General features: G+C 40.7%; 1 protein-coding gene across 1 annotated transcript; it reads right to left on the reverse strand.

Annotated features, from left to right (window-relative positions):
* Nucleotides 1-145: 145 nt before the first annotated feature.
* LOC130040135 (E3 ubiquitin-protein ligase TRIM38-like) lies at nucleotides 146-17,365 on the reverse strand. The gene is made up of 6 exons (XM_056132153.1): nucleotides 16,961-17,365; nucleotides 14,437-14,532; nucleotides 6,705-6,935; nucleotides 4,137-4,159; nucleotides 3,932-4,044; nucleotides 146-702 (listed from the first exon to the last, which is right to left on the reverse strand). The coding sequence occupies exons 1-6, from the start codon at nucleotides 17,363-17,365 to the stop codon at nucleotides 146-148; spliced, it is 1,425 nt and encodes a 474-aa protein (XP_055988128.1).
* Between the last annotated feature and the right edge of the window lie 2,108 nt (nucleotides 17,366-19,473).

Genomic DNA, 19,473 nt, shown 5'->3' on the forward strand with positions numbered 1-19,473 from the left:
AGTATTCATATAATTTAATTTAATGCAGACGTATGAAGTAATCCAAAGCTCATCCCTGTTCTCTTGGTGCATGAAAAAAGTAGTAAAGAATATAAATCAAGTATTTGTCCATAAGGATTTACATCAAAATTTCTGTCCTGGATAGTCAGTGGAGGGGACTTTGCTTCTTTACCAACATATCCGGGGGAGACATGGTCAGAGAAGAAGATGAATAGACCAGAAAAAAGGGCCGGAGAGGGTGAGAGAAGGAAGCCTTGGGGAAGGTGAAGATGTGGGAGCCAGTTTCCATGTTGTAAAAGGAGACAAGTCCAGCCTCATAGTCCACAAAAACCCCTACAACCGAGAGATATTCCTGGTGAAGGGAGGTTCGTGGCCAGGTAAGAGCTTGTAAGCCTCTGTCATCTTGGCATTGTCTGATGGCCCAGAATCCCCAGCCAGGTTGTATGAGAAACTTCATATTAGAGTCTCTCGCCACATTGGCCCGACAAACTCCAAACTCGCACAATTTACTTTCTTCCCCCACATCTACTTCAAAGAAATGTCTTCCTGAGGTGAAGCCTTCACGACCCAGGACAGCAGTTAAGGCAGTAAATCTGCTGGCAGAGTGTGGCTTCTTCTGGGGATGACCACGAGTCACCTTTCTCCCATCCTCAGACACAAATAGGTCATCATGAGCTGTTTCTGGATCCAGAGTCACGGTGACTGAAAAACAATATCAACAAACAAATTATAGTGTAAAGAATATGCTTTTTCTGAACTGGAAAACATGATTTGCTTTTATATAAAGCCAACCTGTCTTCAAATGCAACCATTCCTGTTGGTGCAATATACAACAGTTATTTCACCTCTTGGGTCTTACTTTCCTCACTTTTACAGTAAAAATGATTGCTATGAGAAGACTGATAACAAACGGTATAACATATTATACTGTGCTAATGTCATAGAGTACTGAGCACAGGCAAATTTTTTATTATTATTATTATTTACTATTATTATTACTTTTTGCTTTTTGGGTCACACCTGGCGATGCACAGGGGTTACTCCTGGCTCTCACTCAGGAGTTACTCTTGGCGGTGCTCAGCGGTCTATATGGGATGCTAGGACTCGAACCCGGATCAGCCACGTACAAGGCAAATGCCCTACCGACTGTGCTATCACTCCAGCTCCCCTACTATTATTTTTTATAGTTGGTGGGAATGCATGCTGCTAATTTCAAACCACGAGCCTGGCAATAGGGACAAACAGCAATTCTGACATTAACTCTATTTCCTTCAAAACAAGAGCTGCAGGACAGTGGGCTGTAAGACTAGAAAGTTCCGCAGCACTGTTGTAGCACCCAAGAGCCCAATGCGCCATCACAGGGATAAGCATGTTACACCTATGGCAATATGAGATAGCTTAAAGGTAATGATGTTATATAAGGAAACATGGTGAGCACTTAAGGAACTGGCCTTACATGCAGACCAATTCAATGGTTGGTACCAGATTGTTCCAAGTCAAACCAGGGAATACTGCCAATCACGGGACCAGAAATAGTACTGCCATGTGGGATACTAAATCCCAAAGAATAAATAAAATGAATTAAATTTGTACAAATCCAGACGCACACCTATCCCCTGTTATTTGGAGAAGTGATTTACAGAGCACTGGGGAAAAATGGAAGTTTTTTAATGTCTTTCTATTTATACTCTTTCATGGTAATCAATTTCTAGAAATTATGCTATTTAGAAAAATGTCAATGATGACAGTTTGTAAAAGAACAAGTAATACCTCATTAGGAGATTTTTCTAAAGAAGTATGGACATGTTGTAATACCTATACAATGAGTAAACTGTCAACTATCCTCCCGTTGTTCATAGATTTGCACAAGCAGGCCCAGTAATGTCCCCATGATGAGGCTTAGCACAGTGGGTAGGGCATTTGCCTTGCAGACGGCCGACCTGGCCAACCCGAGTTTGATTTCTCCACCCCTCTTGGAGAGCCTGGCACGCTACCAAGAGTATCTCACCTGCATGACAAAGCCTGGCAAGCTTCCCATGACATATTTGATACAATGAGTAAAGTACACAAATCAACTCAGTGTGATATGTAAATGACTTACATAAACCTTGCTTTTCCACACATTCACCAAACACAAAGATGCCTCTTGGGCAACTTTTACTATTACTAATATACTATTTCATATATGAATACAGCTCATTAACTCTTTCTCTGAAATTTGTAAGGTCAAAAGTATTAGAATTCAGAATATTTTTCTAATTCTAAAAGTTGATCAATGCATGTGCTCAAAGTCAGTCATTTTCAACAACCAATTCTGGATACTGATGGTTCACATGAATAAAATGGATGAAAATTTCTGCATCAAATCAAATGCTCACATCAACAACAGTATAAAGCCATGACTGTAATCAAGTTCATTAATGCTTCTGTAACAAACCATAGACTGAAACTACATTCATTAATATTATAAGAAGTTTCATATTGGTGCATTTGGTGTCACGTGGAAAACCAGAGACAAGGTGGCATCTCTGTCATCCCTGCCTTCCTTCCAATAAGATGCCATTACTTAATGAGGATCTGAAATTTTTTGGGCAGCATCAGTGGGATGGAACGCCTCTATTTCACTATGAAAGACCACATCCTGCTACCTCAGCTTCTCTAGAGACTACATCCTTCTAAGAGCAGCATCTGAGAAGTTCTAGCTCACACTGAAGAAATAATTAATCCTCTGCCAGCTTGGAGTCCAAGGAAGTGGATGAAGCTTCTGTGCTGAGCTTTGGCAGCAAAATAACTAAAGCCAGAACTTCTAAATGATAAAAATGCCTGGAAGGCTGTGGTTCAAAGTCACTTATGCTATAAGCAGGATCTCCAGAAGCAGAGGGAACACAGAGCTATTTTTTAAATTAAATGTGTTTTTGTCACGATGAAGCAATTCAATTCAGGAGAGAGATACTGCGTACCTGTACAAAGTAAAGTAGAACACAGTGCCTCCAAGAGGAAAACCTAACAAACAGAGTGATCTAGGGAAAAACAACTCACACCCATGGAAATAGTGGCATGGCTCCAGCCAAATTCCAGAGCAGCCTAGCTGCTAAGGCATTTGAACAGAGTCTGTGTGCTGATGTACCTTTCAAAGATTTAAACATATTCAAAAGGAAATTGCAGATATTATTTAAAATAATAATAATTAGCAATATTGTGAGTCTCAGGACAGTAAGATAATGGCTGGATCCTTCTGAGGGCAGCTTCAAAGGAAGAACCAGCAAAGTCTCAGGCCTCTCATCTGATAACCATAAAGAAATGGATTCCAACCTCAATTGGAATTAGCCTGGAAGAGCCTTCTCCAGTCTAGCTTCTAGCTTTCATAGCCCAGTCAACTCCTATACTGCAGGTTTGTGACACCCAGTCCAAAAGATCTATAGTTGTGTCCTAGATTGCTGGTACATAACATTATGTTCTACATTATTGATACAAAAGTTACTAAAATGTTTTTAGCAAAATATAATTCATTTTAGTGTAATGAATAATCCTCACCTACAATTCTAGCATCTCTAAGTGATACATATGAGAAAATAAATGTCACCCCAGACAATGTTATAAACACAATAGACAGTTTCACTTCTTTAACTTTCATGACAATCCGTTCAACAGAAAACTGGTAATTATTGCCTTTTCCAAAAAGGCAAATGGGTTAAGAGGTGAGTGTTCTGGACTGATACAGTAAAATTTAGGAGATCAGAAACTTGGAGAGTCTTCACACATGAAAAGAATGCTAGGGTGCTGGCTAAGCACTGGGTTAGACAAAGACGAGTGTGACACTCCACTGAAAATAATTAAACACACCTTTTGACTGTGAGCCTGTTAAGGAACTTCGTTTCCTTGTAAAGTTCCTTCCACCCTTACAATTTAGGGTACACATTACTTGACTTACCTTGATATCTCTTTAATACTTTCCTCACATCAAAGTAAAGTTCAGAAACATTACACACAGTATGAAGGTCCAAAGAGATGGCCTCTGGCAATTCCAGCTTTTTATCCAAACTCCTGAGTAAGCAGAGACAGAGATGCCATCAGAGGGACTTGCTGTTAGTCTCTACAGACCCACATCCCTGCCCACCTGCATTCACTCCACTCACCTGCTCAAGGTGAGTTTCACACCCTGTAGAGAAACAAAGACCAAATGAGACTATAGAAATATCAATATTTCCTGGGGCTTGTCACATGGGGCTTCTCTCTGTAAACACTCTTCAAGTGAAAGAAAAGTGAACACAGGTTTAGATACAAATGAATTCCTAATACTGAGATTGCATCCCAGTCTTCAAAGTATGCTTGCATGGTACCATGTCTAGAATCCCTGAGCCTTTCATTTCACTTGTAGAAAATTCTGAAGGTCTGTAGTATCTTCAATTACAACTGTGAACTGCTTGGAGAAGAGGGGCAAGAGTGTCCCCAGGGCATTTCTTTTTTCATGAACATGATTCCCATCAGAAGATTTTATATCTGGGATCCTGTATCATAAAGCTCCCGCATGCTAAATTCATGCTGATCTCCTGACCCCTCAGTCAGTATGTGGTAATAGCAGGTATCATGTTAGCAAGAACTTATGGAATAAGGATTTTACAACCATACACAGGACAAGATTTTCACTCATTTTTGCTCTCCCATTTATCAACTGCCATCACATGACCCTTTAAAGAGACAGTTTGATATTCATTGTTTTTAAAGTATGAACATTGGAAAGAAGCAAATAAATGGCAGCAACATTTACTCCATGGTTTTCCAAAGAATGAACCGTATACATAGAGGGAACATAATTATTGAACTTCATGAGGCCAGTCTATAAACTAGTGGAGTTTCTTAAAGAAATGCAGCGTTTTAATACCAGCACTAATGGAAGTTTTGCTGTTGCTTTTTGGGGGTCACACCCAGCAGTGTTCAGGGATATTCCTGGATTATATTCCAGAATTACTTCTGGTGGGACTCTGGAAACATTTGTGGAATGAGGATCTAATCCAGTTTTATTACATGCAATGTAAGCACCCTGCCAACTATACCATCTTTCTAGCCTTAATGAGTAGTTATCATTATGCTGACAGATTTTGATAGTTTTTACAAACTTCCTCATTAGTCTCTTCTCACAAGCTCATGATAAACTCTGACTAATCTCATCAAACCAAGTACTCAAAGACAAATCCCCACATCTATAGCCAGCTATATTTTCACAAAGAATCTGGGTATGTGAAGTGAATTAAGGAAAGGCTCTTTGTCAAATATTTTTATAAAAAAAACTGCATAATCAAAATGAAAAAAATAAAGCTTGATCCATATCTCACACCTTTCACAAAAGTCAATTTCTGTACATCAATGTCTTTGAGACCAGATTAGAAACCATAAATTGCATTGAGAAAAATATGGATACAACACTCCAAGATTTGAAACTCAAAGCATCCTTAATGATGCATTCCCTGGGCAAAGACAACAAACACAAACAAATGTGACTTCATCAAGTTAAAAAATTCTGCATAGCAAAATAAAAGTGAACTAAAAGTGAAAGATGTACAACTGAATGAAAGAAAATAATCCACTCAACACACCAGGTAAAGTATTACTACACCATATATATATTTATATTTATATATATGATAGCACTCACCAAGAGCTGCAACAAACATAGCCGAAATGCCTATTAAAATATGGGGAAAGGAAATGGACAGACACCTCTCTGAAGAAAACAGGAAAGGCACATGACAAAGTGTTTATCATCACTTATCAGGGAAGTCCAAATCAAAACAACAAGATCAATGAGATATTATTTTACACCAGTGGGAATGGTACATATCAAAAAAGCTGAAAGCAATCTGTGTCAGTGGGGAGGTGGCAAACAAGGAATTCTCATCCACTTCTGGAAGGAATACTGTCTGCTTATATCTCTATGCTAAACAGTACAAAGATTTCTCAGAAAAGTAAGAATAGAGCTTCCATATGACCCAGCCATTCCACTTCTTGAAATATACTACCAAGGCACAAAAACATTTATTCCAAAGGACATAAGTACACCATTGTTCATTTGCACCATTTCACACAAGAGCTTGGATACCAAGGTGTCCAATGACAGATGAGTGGGTGATGAAGGTATGGTCTATTTCCACAAAGACTGCTTTAGAGCTGCAAGGAATAATGAAATCATGCAATTTGCTGCAACTTGGATTGAACCGGAGGATATCATGTTAAGTCAAATAAGTTAGAAGAAGGGAAAATACAGGATGGTCTCAGTTATATCTGTAGACTAAAAGGAGGAGAGAATGCAAGGGAAGGAAGGGGGAAAAATACCTAACTTACACTTCACCTAATATTTGAGCATGAGAAATACAAGAAAGGAAAGAATGAAGGCGGAAATAAGAAAAAGCAGGTGGGAGGTAAATGCAGAAGAGCCAAATGCATCAGGCACATTGGCAATGTGGAGCTAAGGTATATGTATATATCTAAAGCACAGAGATAATAACACTGAAAGCATAAAAACACAAACTTTAATAACCAATTTCAAAATGTGCTTGTCAAAGAGGCAAGCTGGGAGTTGGAGGAAACCTGGGATATTGATGATGAGAAGTGAAAATGGGTGGTGGGATTGGATGTGGAAATCGTATACCTGAAACTCTGTTACAAATTAAGTTTATAAATAATAGTACCTTAATAATATATATTACCTCCATCAGATTCTGAACTGAGTCCTGACATTTCCTCTCAAGTTCCAGGATGTGGTTTTGCAGTTCCTGGTTTTGTTTTTCCAGATTGTCTTCATCTTCCTGCAGTTGCCTCAAAATTTGCTCCTCTTCTTCCCCCAGCTTCCTTAGAAAATGATTCTCCTCCTTATACAGAAAGCTACGGAGATTCTCAAATTCAGACTGGATTTTTTGTCTCTGAAGTGTGACCTTCTCCTAAACACAAGAAGATTCAAGATAAAAACCAAGTGTTGATTTTTAAGTGAATAAATGAGCAAAGTAAGATATTTAAACTCAACTGAATACTATTCAGACTCAATGAGAAAGGAAATGCTGACTCTTTGGAAGAAGGGAGGATTGAAGTCCATTGAAACAAAAACACATAAAATGCCAAAAATGGTTTCTGGGCAGAAGAGATAGTAAAATAGGCAGGGTGCTTGTCTTTCAAACAGGGGACCTGGATTCAATTCTCAGAACCTAATATGGTCCCCAAGTTCCTTTAAGAAGGAGCTTTAAAATAAATCCCAAAGCATTGTACAAATTCAATGCAATCCCTATAAGAATACCCATGACATTCTTCAAAGAAATGCAGCAAACACTCCTGAAATTCATATGGAACAAAAAGCCCCCACGAATAGCTAAAGCAATTCTTGGGAAAAAGAAAATGGGAGGAATCAACTTCCCTAACTTCAAACTCTACTACAAAGTACTAATAATTAAAACAGCATGGTTACTGGAACAAAGGCAGAGTTGCAGACCAATGGAACGGGGTAGAATACACTGACATCTCCCCTCAATCATATGATCATCTAATCTTTGATAAAAGTGCAAGAAATGTGAAGTGGAGTAAGGAAAGCTCTTTAACAAATGGTGCTGGCAAAACTGGACGGCTACATGCAAAAAAATGGGCTCAGAACTCTACCTAACACCATGTACAAAAGTAAGATCAAAATGGATTAAAGACCTCAACAACAGACCGGAAACCATAAGGTACATTGAAGACAAAGTTTGCAAAACGCTCCATGACGTTGAAGCTAATGGTATCTTCAAAGATGTCACACCACTAGTTGAGCAAGTGAAAAAGGAGATAGATAGATGGGACTATCTTAAACTAAGAAGCTTCTGCATCTCCAAAGAAACAGTGACCAAAATACAAAGACAGTCTACAGAATGGGAAAGGATATTTGCCGAATACACATCTGACATGGGTTTGATATCAAGGATATATAAAGTACTGGTTGAACTCCACAAGAAGAAAACATCCAACCCCATAAAAAATGGGGCAATGTAATGAACAGAAACTTTCTCAAAGAAGAAATCTGAGGAGCAAAAAAGCACATGAGAAAATGCTCTACATCATTAATCATCAGGGAGATGTAGATCAAAACCACAGTGAGATACCATCTCACACCTCAGAGACTAGCCCACATTCAAAAGAACAAAGGCAACCAATACTGGCGCAGATGTGGTGAGAAAGGGACACTCCTTCACTGTTGGTGGGAATGCTGACTGGTTCAGCCCTTTTGGAAAACAGTAAGGACCACTTAATCACTTAATCACTTAACTTCCCATTAGTCGTCAATTTGCTCGAGCGGGCGCCAGTAACGTCTCCATTTTTCCGGGTCGCGTGCTAGTGCAGCCCAATGGCATCTGTTCGCTCTGGGAACATGAAGAGCCTCAAACCGATCATTCATGATCTTGACGAAGAAGTCAGACCATCTGGTAGGTGGGCGGCCACGTGGTCTTTTGACATCCCGTGGAATCCAGTCGTTAACAGCTCTAGTCCAGCGGTCGTCTTTAAATCTCATTACGTGACCAGACCATCTGATTTTTGATACCTTGGCAAATGAGACAGCGTCCCTGATTCTTGATCGTTAACGGATGTCAGAACTCCGGATTCTTTCTCTCATTTGAGTGAAACGTGATATTCCAAGCATAGCTCTTTCTATTCTTCTTTGGGAGACGTGAATAGCGTTCTCATCTTGTTTGCGTAGGGCCCATGTCTCTGAGGCATATGTTAATGCAGGAAGAACAGTGGAATCAAAGAGATGTGCCCGGAGCCGGAGGTTCTTCGTCCTCTTTGCTATTTCTTCGACGATCATGAAGGCATCCCAAGCCGCTCTCTTCCTCCTGAGCAGCTCGGGTGCCAGGTCATTTGTCATGTTGACTTCTCGACCTAGGTACACATAGCTGTTGCATTCGGAGATGGTTGTTCCATTGAGAGCGAATGGGGCATCAGGAACGAGGCTGTTTCTCATAAACATTGTCTTCGTAAGATTCAGCTGTAGTCCTACCTTTCCACACTCATGGTCAAAGTCGGCCAGCATTTGTGCCGCTTGGCTGATGTTTGGTGTTATTAAAACAATGTCATCAGCAAAGCGGAGGTGGTGTAGTTGCCGACCATCTATCTTCACTCCTATTCCTTCCCATTCCAGTCATTGCATGATGTTCTCTAGGGTGGCACTGAAGAGTTTCAGTGAAATGGTATCACCCTGCCGCACCCCTCTCTTGACATCAACAATCACTTCTTTGTAGAATGGTGAGATCCTGGTAGTGAATCCACAATACAGCTGACGGAGGATCCTGATGTATTGGGCTTGAATTCCCTGATTGGCTAGCGCTTCAATGACTGCTTCCGTCTCAACAGAATCAAAGGCCTTCTTTAAATCAATGAACGTTAAACAGAGCAGCATCTTGAACTCCCGAGACACCTCAATGAGCTTGGTTATCATGTGGATATGGTCGATGGTGCTGAATCCTTTGCGGAACCTGGCTTGCTCGCATGGTTGTCCTTCATCTAGTGTTCTGCCAATCCTATTTAGGATGACTCGAGTGAACAACTTGTAGATGACAGACAATAGGCAGATCGGGCAATAGTTGCCAATGTCATGGATGTCTCTCTTCTTGAACAGTAGTACGGTCCTGCTGGTTTTCCATTGGGACAGAATGTTGCATTCAGACAGGTAGCGAGTGAAGAGCCGAGCCAGTGTATTGATGAGTACTGACGGCAGGTTCTTCAGGTGTTCAAGTCTGACCTTGTCTGGGCCGGGTGCTGTTTGTTTCTTTACCGATGAAATGGCGTGTCGGATTTCGGAAGTGAGAACATTGGGAACGACATATCCATCCTGTGGAATTTGGTATGTCGACAAGTGGACATGGCTTTCGAAGAGATTTGAGTAGAAATCATGGATAATCTTCTCCATTGCTGTTCTGGAGGATGTGATGGATCCATCAGGACGTCGGAGGGCAGTCATCTTCATCTCTTAGTTGGCGAAGGACAGGTGGGCATTACGAATACTTTTCCCTGCTTCTGCCGCATCTACCAGTACTTCTGCTCTTCTCTCTTTGAGGTCTTCCTTGATCGCATCTCTGCACTGCTTTGCGAGCTCAGACGTTAGCTTGCAGTTGCCTGAGGCATGCGCCAAACCACGCTAGCAAATTAGCTCAAGAGATTTTGAAGATAGGAGTTTTTTTTTGTGGCTATCTCTCTCTTGGTGTTCCTCGCACATTCATGGAGGTGCTGAAGCAGTTGATCGTATTCCTCCTCAATGTTGTCAACAATGGCATCTTCCCATGTTGCCGCAATAGTACCAAAGAGTTCCCAGTTGGTGGTCATTCTGGGAGTTCTCTTTTTAAACTTTGCAGCCCTTTCTCCCTGCTCTGTGAAGTAGAATTTTGCACGAAGGAGATGGTGGTCCGATCCCGTTTGAAATTTTAGGACAACAGCAACATCTGTCAGGCAAAACCGTCGATTGAATATGATGTGGTCTATTTCATTGTGGAATCGTCCACTGGGAGACTCCCATGTCCATCGTTTAGATTCTGCCTTCTGGAACTGTGAGTTACCATGGATGGTCTTGGTCGACATGATGAACTCAGACAGTCTCTCACCCTGTTCGTTCCATTCTAGACCATGGGTCCCGATGACTGGTTCAGTCCTTTTGGAAAACAGTAAGGACCATTCTCAAGAAATTAGAAATTGAGCTCCCATTTGACCCAGCAATAGCACTCCTGGGAATATATCCCAGAGAGGCAAAAATGTATAGTCGAAGTGACATCTGCACTTGTTTGTTCATTGCAGCACTCTTTGCAATAGCCAGAATCTGGAAAAAAACCTAAGTGCACAAGAACAGATGACTGGTTAAAGAAACTTTGGTACATCTACACAATAGAGTACTATGTAGCTGTTAGAAAAGATGACGTCATGAATTTTACCTATAAGTGGTACCAGATGGAAAGTATCATGCTAAGCTAAATGAGTCAGAAAGAGAGGGATAGGCATAAAAATTTTTATTCATCTGGGGGACATAAAGTAACAAAATAGGAGATTAATACCCAAGAATAGCCACGATCAGTACCAGGAGGATTACTCCATGGCTTAGAGGACAGCCAGGCACTCTAGGGGAAAGGGAGCTCAGATAGAGAAGGGAGCACCAAATAAAGGGTGTTTGGAGGATCCTCCCAGGAGGGGAGATACATGTTGAAAGTAGACTATGGACTGAACATGATTGCCACTCAATGCCTCTTTTGCAGAACACAACACCCAAAATGAGAGCGAGAACAAAAGGGAATGCCCTGACACAGAGGCATGGTGGGATGGGGGGATGGATGTGGGAGGGATACTGGGATCCATGGTGGTAGAAAATGGGCACTGATGGAGGGATGGGTACTTGATCATTGTATAATCAAAACCCAAGCACAAAAATTTGTAAATCTCCAACTGTACCTCATGGTGTTTCACTAATAAAAATTTTTAAAAAAGAAGGAGCTTTAAGAAGGGCTTGTAAGCACAGTGCCAGGAGTATGCCCTGAGTACCTCCAGATGTGCCCCCAAAACAACAACAAAAAATTAGTATTAATCCACAATAGGAGATCCACAGTCCAATTCATATAGACAGAATGCAGAGAATTGTTGCCAAGATTTAGGAGAAAGGATCAGTGAAGATTTAGTGCATGAGTTACAGAGTTCCAGTTTGAAATATTAAAAGAATTTCTGCAGTCGTATAGTGGGAAGGGTTTCTGAACCATAGAAATACACAACGCCAATGAATTGTACACCAGAAGCTGTGAAAATGGAAACACTTAGCATAGCTTATTTGAATCAACACAACCAAAGGAAGCCTGCCGGGCTTCTGTGACATGACATCTCCATGAGTCTTTCAAAATGAAGTATGTCCCATGTTCCCTGATGCTGAGTCATGACAAGGAGATCAACACTTAGATGTGGGAGAATTTATCACAATTCTCTGGAGAATTCTATTAATTCTCTTCTCCTCAGCCAAGAAGAAATAGGAGAAGGAAGGGGCAGGAGAGATAAAGGATTTGATCATGATATTAAGCAAAGGTCACATGTTTGTGAAGAATAGCAAGAAAACTGGTGGGCATGGGGGTCATATAGTCTGTATCTCATGCTCGGAGGTAATTTCTGAATGGAAGGATTGTAATGAAAATAACATAAGACAATCAGGCAGGTAGGTGAATCCTTTGACTAGCTAGAGGAGTTCAGGGACAAGGCTTGATCATAGTTAACGGAAACATTTATTTTCTTCCCCTCCCCCTGCACCACTCTCATTTCTACTAAATCTTTGTAGGCATATGTCTGAGAGAAATCTAATGATCTACCTAGTGGGACTCAGTGTTCATTGAGGGGGTACAGACATGCCACCTTTATTACTGTTTCCTATAAACATTCAATATTTTGGGGGCTGGAAAGATGGTACAGCAGGTAGGGCATTTGCCTTGCAAGAGGCCGACCCCAAGTTCAATCTCTGGCATCTCATATGGTACCCCAAGCACCGCCAGGAGTAATTCCTGAGTGCAGAGCCAGGAGTAACCCCTGAGCATCGCTGCGTATGACCCCCAAAACAGAAACAAATAGACAAACAACAACAACAACAAAAAACCATTCAATATTTCACCGGCTGACATTATGATAGACGGTGACCACTTTAGGATGAAATAGAACTTATGCAAAAAGCAAAGCAAACTTTAATTAGTGCATTAATGGGTTGTCATGATGTGTCACTAGTAACTGAAGTTCTCCCCAGAACTATCCAGACCTCAACAGGGAAGAAGAGTTTATCATATAGACACAAAGGATCAGAACAGAGGTTAAAAGGTATCCTTAAAAGGGCAAAGGTCTCACTGGCCAGTAGGCTTTGATTGCAAATTTTAGAATCCAGCTCCATAAAGGTGATGATCTGAGATTGTCTGAGCAAGGCCTATCGTTCACATGGTCTTGCAGCTTCGGGAGCCTGAATTACCAGCATTACACCAACAGTGGTCCATTAACAGTGCCTCACAGTGGGAGCTCTCTGAACCTGGAAGACTGAACGTTCAGCATGTTTTGTGCTAAATGTATCCAGGTGATAAAGTTAAGACCCGCAAAAAAGTAAAGTACCTTGAGATATTTTTATTTGGATCCTATCAAGTATAATTCTAGATAAGGAGATAACACTGTTCTGCCTTTGTTTGTTTGTTTTGTTTTTATTTTTCTTTTAATTTATTATTTTTATTGAATCACCATGAGATACAGTTACAAAGCTTTCATGATTGGGTTTCAGTCATATAATGTTCCAATACCCATCCCTCCAATACATTTCCCACCACCAATATCCCTCCTGCCACCACCTTCAGCCTAACTATGGCACACTTTTGTTTTTCTTTTTCCTCACCTTCTCCCTCTCCCTATCCCCCTCCCCCCCCTTTTTGGGCATTATGTTTGACAATACAGATACTAAGATGCCATCATGTTTGGTCCTTTATCCACTTCCAGCATTAATCTCCCATCCCCCATCCAGAGCAATTCCTTCCAAACATCATTGTCATAATCATCCCTTCTCTACCACAACTGCCCTCTCCCCCAGTCCTTGAGATAACAACTTACACCACAGAGACTGGCACACATTAAAAAGAATAAGAACAAGCAGTGCTGAGACAGATGTGGGGAGAGAGGAATTCTCATTAATTTTTGGTGGGAATTCTGACTGGTCCAGCCTTTTTGGAAAACAACATGAGTATTCCTCAAAAAACTAGAAATTGAGCTGCTTCCATAGGACCCATCAATACCACTTCTGGGAATATACCCCTGGGGTTTAAACACACAGCAGAAATGACATCTGCAATTGCATGTTCATTGCAGTACTGTTTACAATAACCAGAATCTGGAAACTACCCGAGTGCCCCAGAACAGATGATCAGTTAAAGGAACTATGGCAAATCTACACAATAGAATACTATGCAGCTGTTAGGGAAAAAATGAAGTCATAAAATTCGCTTATAACTGGTTATCCATGGAGAGTATCATGCTGAGTGAAATAAGTCAGGAAGAGAAGGACCGGCATAGAATGACTCCACTCATTGATGGGATTAATATATATATATATATATATATATATATATATAATGAGACTAGCACCCAAGGACATTAGAAACAAATGCCAAGATTAATGGTCCATGGTTGGAAGCCTTATCTGCTTTTTTTGATTGAGATATCAGGAATCTTTGTCAATTACTGATGAGAGCTAAAAAGGACTGTAAAAAAATCTAGAAATGGAAACACAAGTGTCATTAAAAACAAATTCTAGTTTCTCTCTAGGTTTCACCAATTTGGTCTGGTTGAATGACAAAAATCTATCATTCAACATTTGCCCACTCATCCCCAAGGCATATGTTCTAGGATGAAAAATAAACTTATCAGTAATTTCAATTTTCTTACCTCCAATTCTGTTCTCTGTTTCCTTAGGAACAACTTCAGATTTTTACATTGAGACTCATCTTCCTTCAATTTTGTCACCGCTTTCTGTAGCTTTTCCTGGAAAATTATATTAATAAATATACACACTTTACAACTTTTTCTAAGCATCTAATGGGAATCCCAGTAGTATATGCCATTGAGTGCTCTGCAAGTTACAGGAACATTGAATTCTTGTTGAACCTTCATTCTTGTAGAAGAAATAACAGGGTCGGGTAATGATTCCCTTGACAACTCTAAGAAAAAATGGTTGTAGTTTTAATGTCAGTTCTTGCTCTAGGAATCAAGGTTTAGAACAGAATTCAGTGTTATTCCAGGAGCAATAAAAAAGGTAGATGGCTGACCTGTGATTCCAGAATGTCTACTGGCCTAATGTCAGTATAAGAGAGTCACTGCCGTCTTTCCAGAGAAACACTGCACACACAAGTAGGTCACAAGTAGTAAGTACTATAGAATAATAAGTGACACTCAGGTGACCAAAGGCAGATAATTTGAAATATGTGACACTTTCTGTTTTGGTGGCTGAGATAGAAAGGACAGGAAGCCAGGAGCAGAAAAGCAAAAGCAGAAGTAACTCATGCAGGAGGAAGGCTGCTGATCCTTTAGAAGATGGAACAATGAAAGCAAATGAAAATTATTTAGCTTCCAAATTCTTGCCTTTAAGAGATTCTTATTGTTATGAAAGCAATTTTAATGTGAATCAGATTTAGTATGTTCGATACTTAAAAAATTGTTCCATGTCCTCAGAGTGTTCATTATCCTGTAGCTGAAAGAAATGGCTCTAGAAACTTGTCAGAAATGGATTGTTGCCCTTGCATGAACCCAATGCTATTCTACGTTTCACATACATCTTCATCATTAAAGCTATAAGAATCTCAAGAATAAGGGAGATAAAGCTATTATTTATTCCATTTTATGAAAGCCTATCTATTACCCACATAGACAGGTGTGAAAACCAAGTCATAAAGACAGTGAAGAAATTTTTCACTTACTAGTTACTCAAGTAGTTAGTGTCAAAACTAAGTGTCGAATTAATGCAGGTTGACTCCTTAGAATATAGTTACTGGGTGTGTTCTTCCTTTTATTAGTATGTAGTGGAATTAATTTCAATGGAAATAGCTTGCTTACTGTTCTTCAATTCTTTCTTGCTCTACAAAGTTGCTGGCAGGCCTCTCTTCTGTGGGCCAGATGTCAGTACGATGCAGAAAAAATGCAGAACTATCACATAAGAACACCTACCCTTGTGGGAAAGAAAACATATGTTCCACACCAGGGACCTTTTCCTCAAGTGTAGAAAGGACACAAAAGGGATGAGACAGAAGAACCGAGGCAGCTTCTCCTTTCCACTACAGAAAAAGGCATACTTCCTTAGATGCTTTTGAGTAAGGTATTCATGACTTTTAAGATGAAACCCATCCCTTGCTGGAGTGATATTATAGCGAATAGGGCATTTGCCTTGCATGCATACTGCCTGGGTTCATTTCTCAGCATCCCATACAGACCCCGCAAGCACTGCCAGGAGTAATGCCTGAGTGAAAAGCCAGGAGTAACCCCTGTGCATCACCAAGTGTAACTCCAAAAAGCAAAAAAAAAAAAAAAAAAAAAAAAAAAAAAAAAAAAAGATGAAACCCATCCCTTAACTTCATCCTGCACAGCAATCATTTGAAATTATTTTTATTTCTCTTCTTGACTCTTGATAGAAACTGCCCCTTCTCTCATCATAAGGAGTACTCCGAATCTTACTACAGATGTTTTCTTTATTTTTGTCAGGTCTGCTCATATCAACATAATCTTCAATCCACAATGTCAAGCCCTCAGTAGCTAGTTCACTGGGACCTCAACAGATGTTATGAGCACAAATTACATGCCCATGTAATCACTGTCCTTCCTTGCACACCCTAGCCTGAGCATAGGCAATGTCCTGCATGTGCATTTCTGCGCACGTGGATCCTCTGTCCAGGATACCCTCTCATTTTTATGCTTCTATGTACAGTCAACTTTTTTGAGCCCATCAAGAATTTGAGGAGACTTTGGGAGATCTCTTCAAAGATCAACCCAGCTCATGGTTCCCTTATAATTACCTGAGAAAACTCTAGGCTATTTTCTTCAGCTCATTTGTTTGCCTTATTAAACTGTGACATAGAAAAAAGTAGGGCATCTATTCCCACATGGTCTAACACATTATATTTTTTCAACTTACGTACATAATATAAAGTCATAAAACTTGCAGCTGTGGTTTTGTGCACACTAAATTCTAGAGAAGAATTTCATCATAGTGAGTACACCGACAAGTCTGACTTCCAATGAGAATCAGAATTTACACTCAGGCACTGATTCAATGGAGAGTGATCATTAACTCATGTTTGGCCAATGACATACTGAAAGCGTTATTTACCAATATAAGCATGTATCTCAAACTAAAAAGCTCAATTCTCAGGGAGTCACACAAGAGCAGGTGGTTGAAAAGCCCTCTGACACACACGCTTACCTTGTAGTCTTCGCAGACGTCTTTAGCAAGAACCAAGACATGTCCTTTGTGCTGTGGTTTTCGTTCACAGCACAAGCAGATGAGCTGGTCATCATCTTCACAGTAAAGGTGGAGCTTCTCTCCATGTTCCTCACACAACTTTTCACAGCTCATGTTCTTGATAGTTTCGATGATGCTTTGCAGCTTCTTGTTGGGTTGGAGGCTCTCTATTTGAAATGTCTGCATACACAGAGCACAGACATATATCCCCCCTATTGGTAGGTCCCTTTGCTGGTTCTCAATGATGCCCATTATGCACACACGGCAGAAGCTATGCCCACAGTCAATGACCACAGGGTCAGTCATCAGCTGCAGGCAGCTGGAGCAGGTGGCTTCCTCTCTGAGCTTCTTGATAACTGAGGCCATGATTTCTCCTTAAGTGTTCTAATATTTGATCTGTAAGGACAGATGAAAGAGATAGAATTTTCTAGAATGATAACCATACACTTTCCCTGAACTTCTATCCCTTTTCACATGAATTTTCTCTCAAAAGGAAAAAGGAAAAAACAAGAAATTGGAATTGAGAAGACATGTAACATGTGTCTTGTGGACGTGATATTAAATAGCACACGTGGCATTTGAAATAAAATATCAAATATTAAATGAAAGTAAAACTTAGTTGTTTAATTATATTATTAGTCACACTTTAGTTGCTTAATGACTGCATGTGATTGTATTTATATAATAGTCAGATAGAAAAAAATCCCATATTGAAGATGTCTTTATAGTCATCACTAAAAGAAACAAGAAAGCACACATGCTGCCTCTCAAAACTTGCAGCAAGACAGAGAAGTGTGTGAAGAAACATGCAATTGTTTACTCCTTGACACTCAAAAAATAATAGTACAGGGAAATCTCCGTGTTACTTCCATCTCTCCCTTCGGGACCTCAGGCATCCCGGCAGACGCCTGGAGAAACGCAGCCGTGAGCGGCTGCCGTCCCCTCTCCGGTAGTCACGCGGCGCTCCTCTCCTCTCAAACCCAGGTCAGACCTGCCCCCGGTGTGTGGCCCCGGGACTTCCATCTCTCCCTTCGGGACCTCAGGCATCCCGGCAGACGCCTGGAGAAACGCAGCCGTGAGCCGCTGCTGTCCCCTCTTCACTACTCATGCGGCGCTCATGTCATCTCAAACCCAGTTTTCCGTAGAGGTGTGGCCTCTTCAGAAGTGGGCGTGGCTTCAGAGTGGGCGTGGCTTCAGAGTGGGCGTGGCCTACTTTCCGGCCAGGGTGTTTACTAATTCAAAGGAACCTTGTTCCCAAGGAATTTAGTCCCCAACTTACTCAGCAATATGAAGAAACAAAGAAAATCCCCACCTCAAGTGGAGGAGAACAAAAACAATCCAGAACATTCTGTCGATACAGCTCACCTAAGCGATCTCTCTGACACAGAATTCAGATATGAAGTCATCAAGATGTTCAATCAACTCAATGAAACGGTCAGACAGACAGCCAGTAACACCACAGAAAAAATCGACAAATTACGCGAAGAAATGAGAGCAGAAATGTCACGATTAAAAGACTCCATAGATGAAATGAGAAACTCAGTTTCTTCTCTTAAAAATAGAATGACCGCAGCTGAAGAGAGAATCAGTGAGCTGGAAGATCAGCTGCAACAAACCAACACGCAACAACAAACAGTGGCAAGGGACCTCAAAATGGCTCTACAGAGAATCAGAGTCCTAGCAGATGATTCCAAGAGGAACAATATTAGAATCATGGGACTACCTGAACCTCAGGGAAACAACCCCAACGAAAAAAACACCGTCAAACAAATCATTGCTGAAAAATTCCCAGAGCTCTGCAATGCAGCCATTCAGGTTCAAGAAGCCCGAAGGGTGCCAGCTAAAAGAGACCCCAACAAAAACACTCCAAGGCACATCATAGTTAGAATGATTGATGCTGCCAATAGAGACACAATACTGCAAGCAGCAAGGGCAAAGAAGGAAATCACATACAAAGGAGCACCCCTTAGATTCACAGCAGACCTATCAGAGGAAACCCTGCAAGCCCGAAGGCAGTGGCAAGATATAGTCAAAAAACTCACGGAAATGAATGCTTCCCCAAGAATACTCTATCCAGCTAAACTCTCCCTCAAAATCGAAGGAACAGTACACTATTTTCTAGATAAACAGCAGCTCAGGAACTTCATAGACTCAAAACCAAACCTAAAGCAAGGCCTAAAGGGGCTACTATAAGAAAAGACAAACTTTACAACCATAATTCTACTTCTTACCAACACTTGCAGCCCTTTGGATAAACACAGTAAGAGACAAAGATCTACTACTTAGATTTCTGGGCTCTGAGAGCAAGGAAGGCTTTTACTGTAAACCCCAGACTAAGTTCTGCTTATCCTTCCCCATGGGGGTCCTGTCTTTTAAGTCATAACAGTTTGTATCCAGATCATGCATTTATGCTTTCCAAATTGTTCCATTTCCATGCCAGGGCAGCTTTGCCACTCACCCCAGGTCCATCGCAG

This window comes from Sorex fumeus, unplaced genomic scaffold (genome assembly GCF_029834395.1).
Source record: "Sorex fumeus unplaced genomic scaffold, SorFum_2.1 ptg000094l, whole genome shotgun sequence".
In the NCBI taxonomy this organism is placed as follows: domain Eukaryota; kingdom Metazoa; phylum Chordata; class Mammalia; order Eulipotyphla; family Soricidae; genus Sorex; species Sorex fumeus.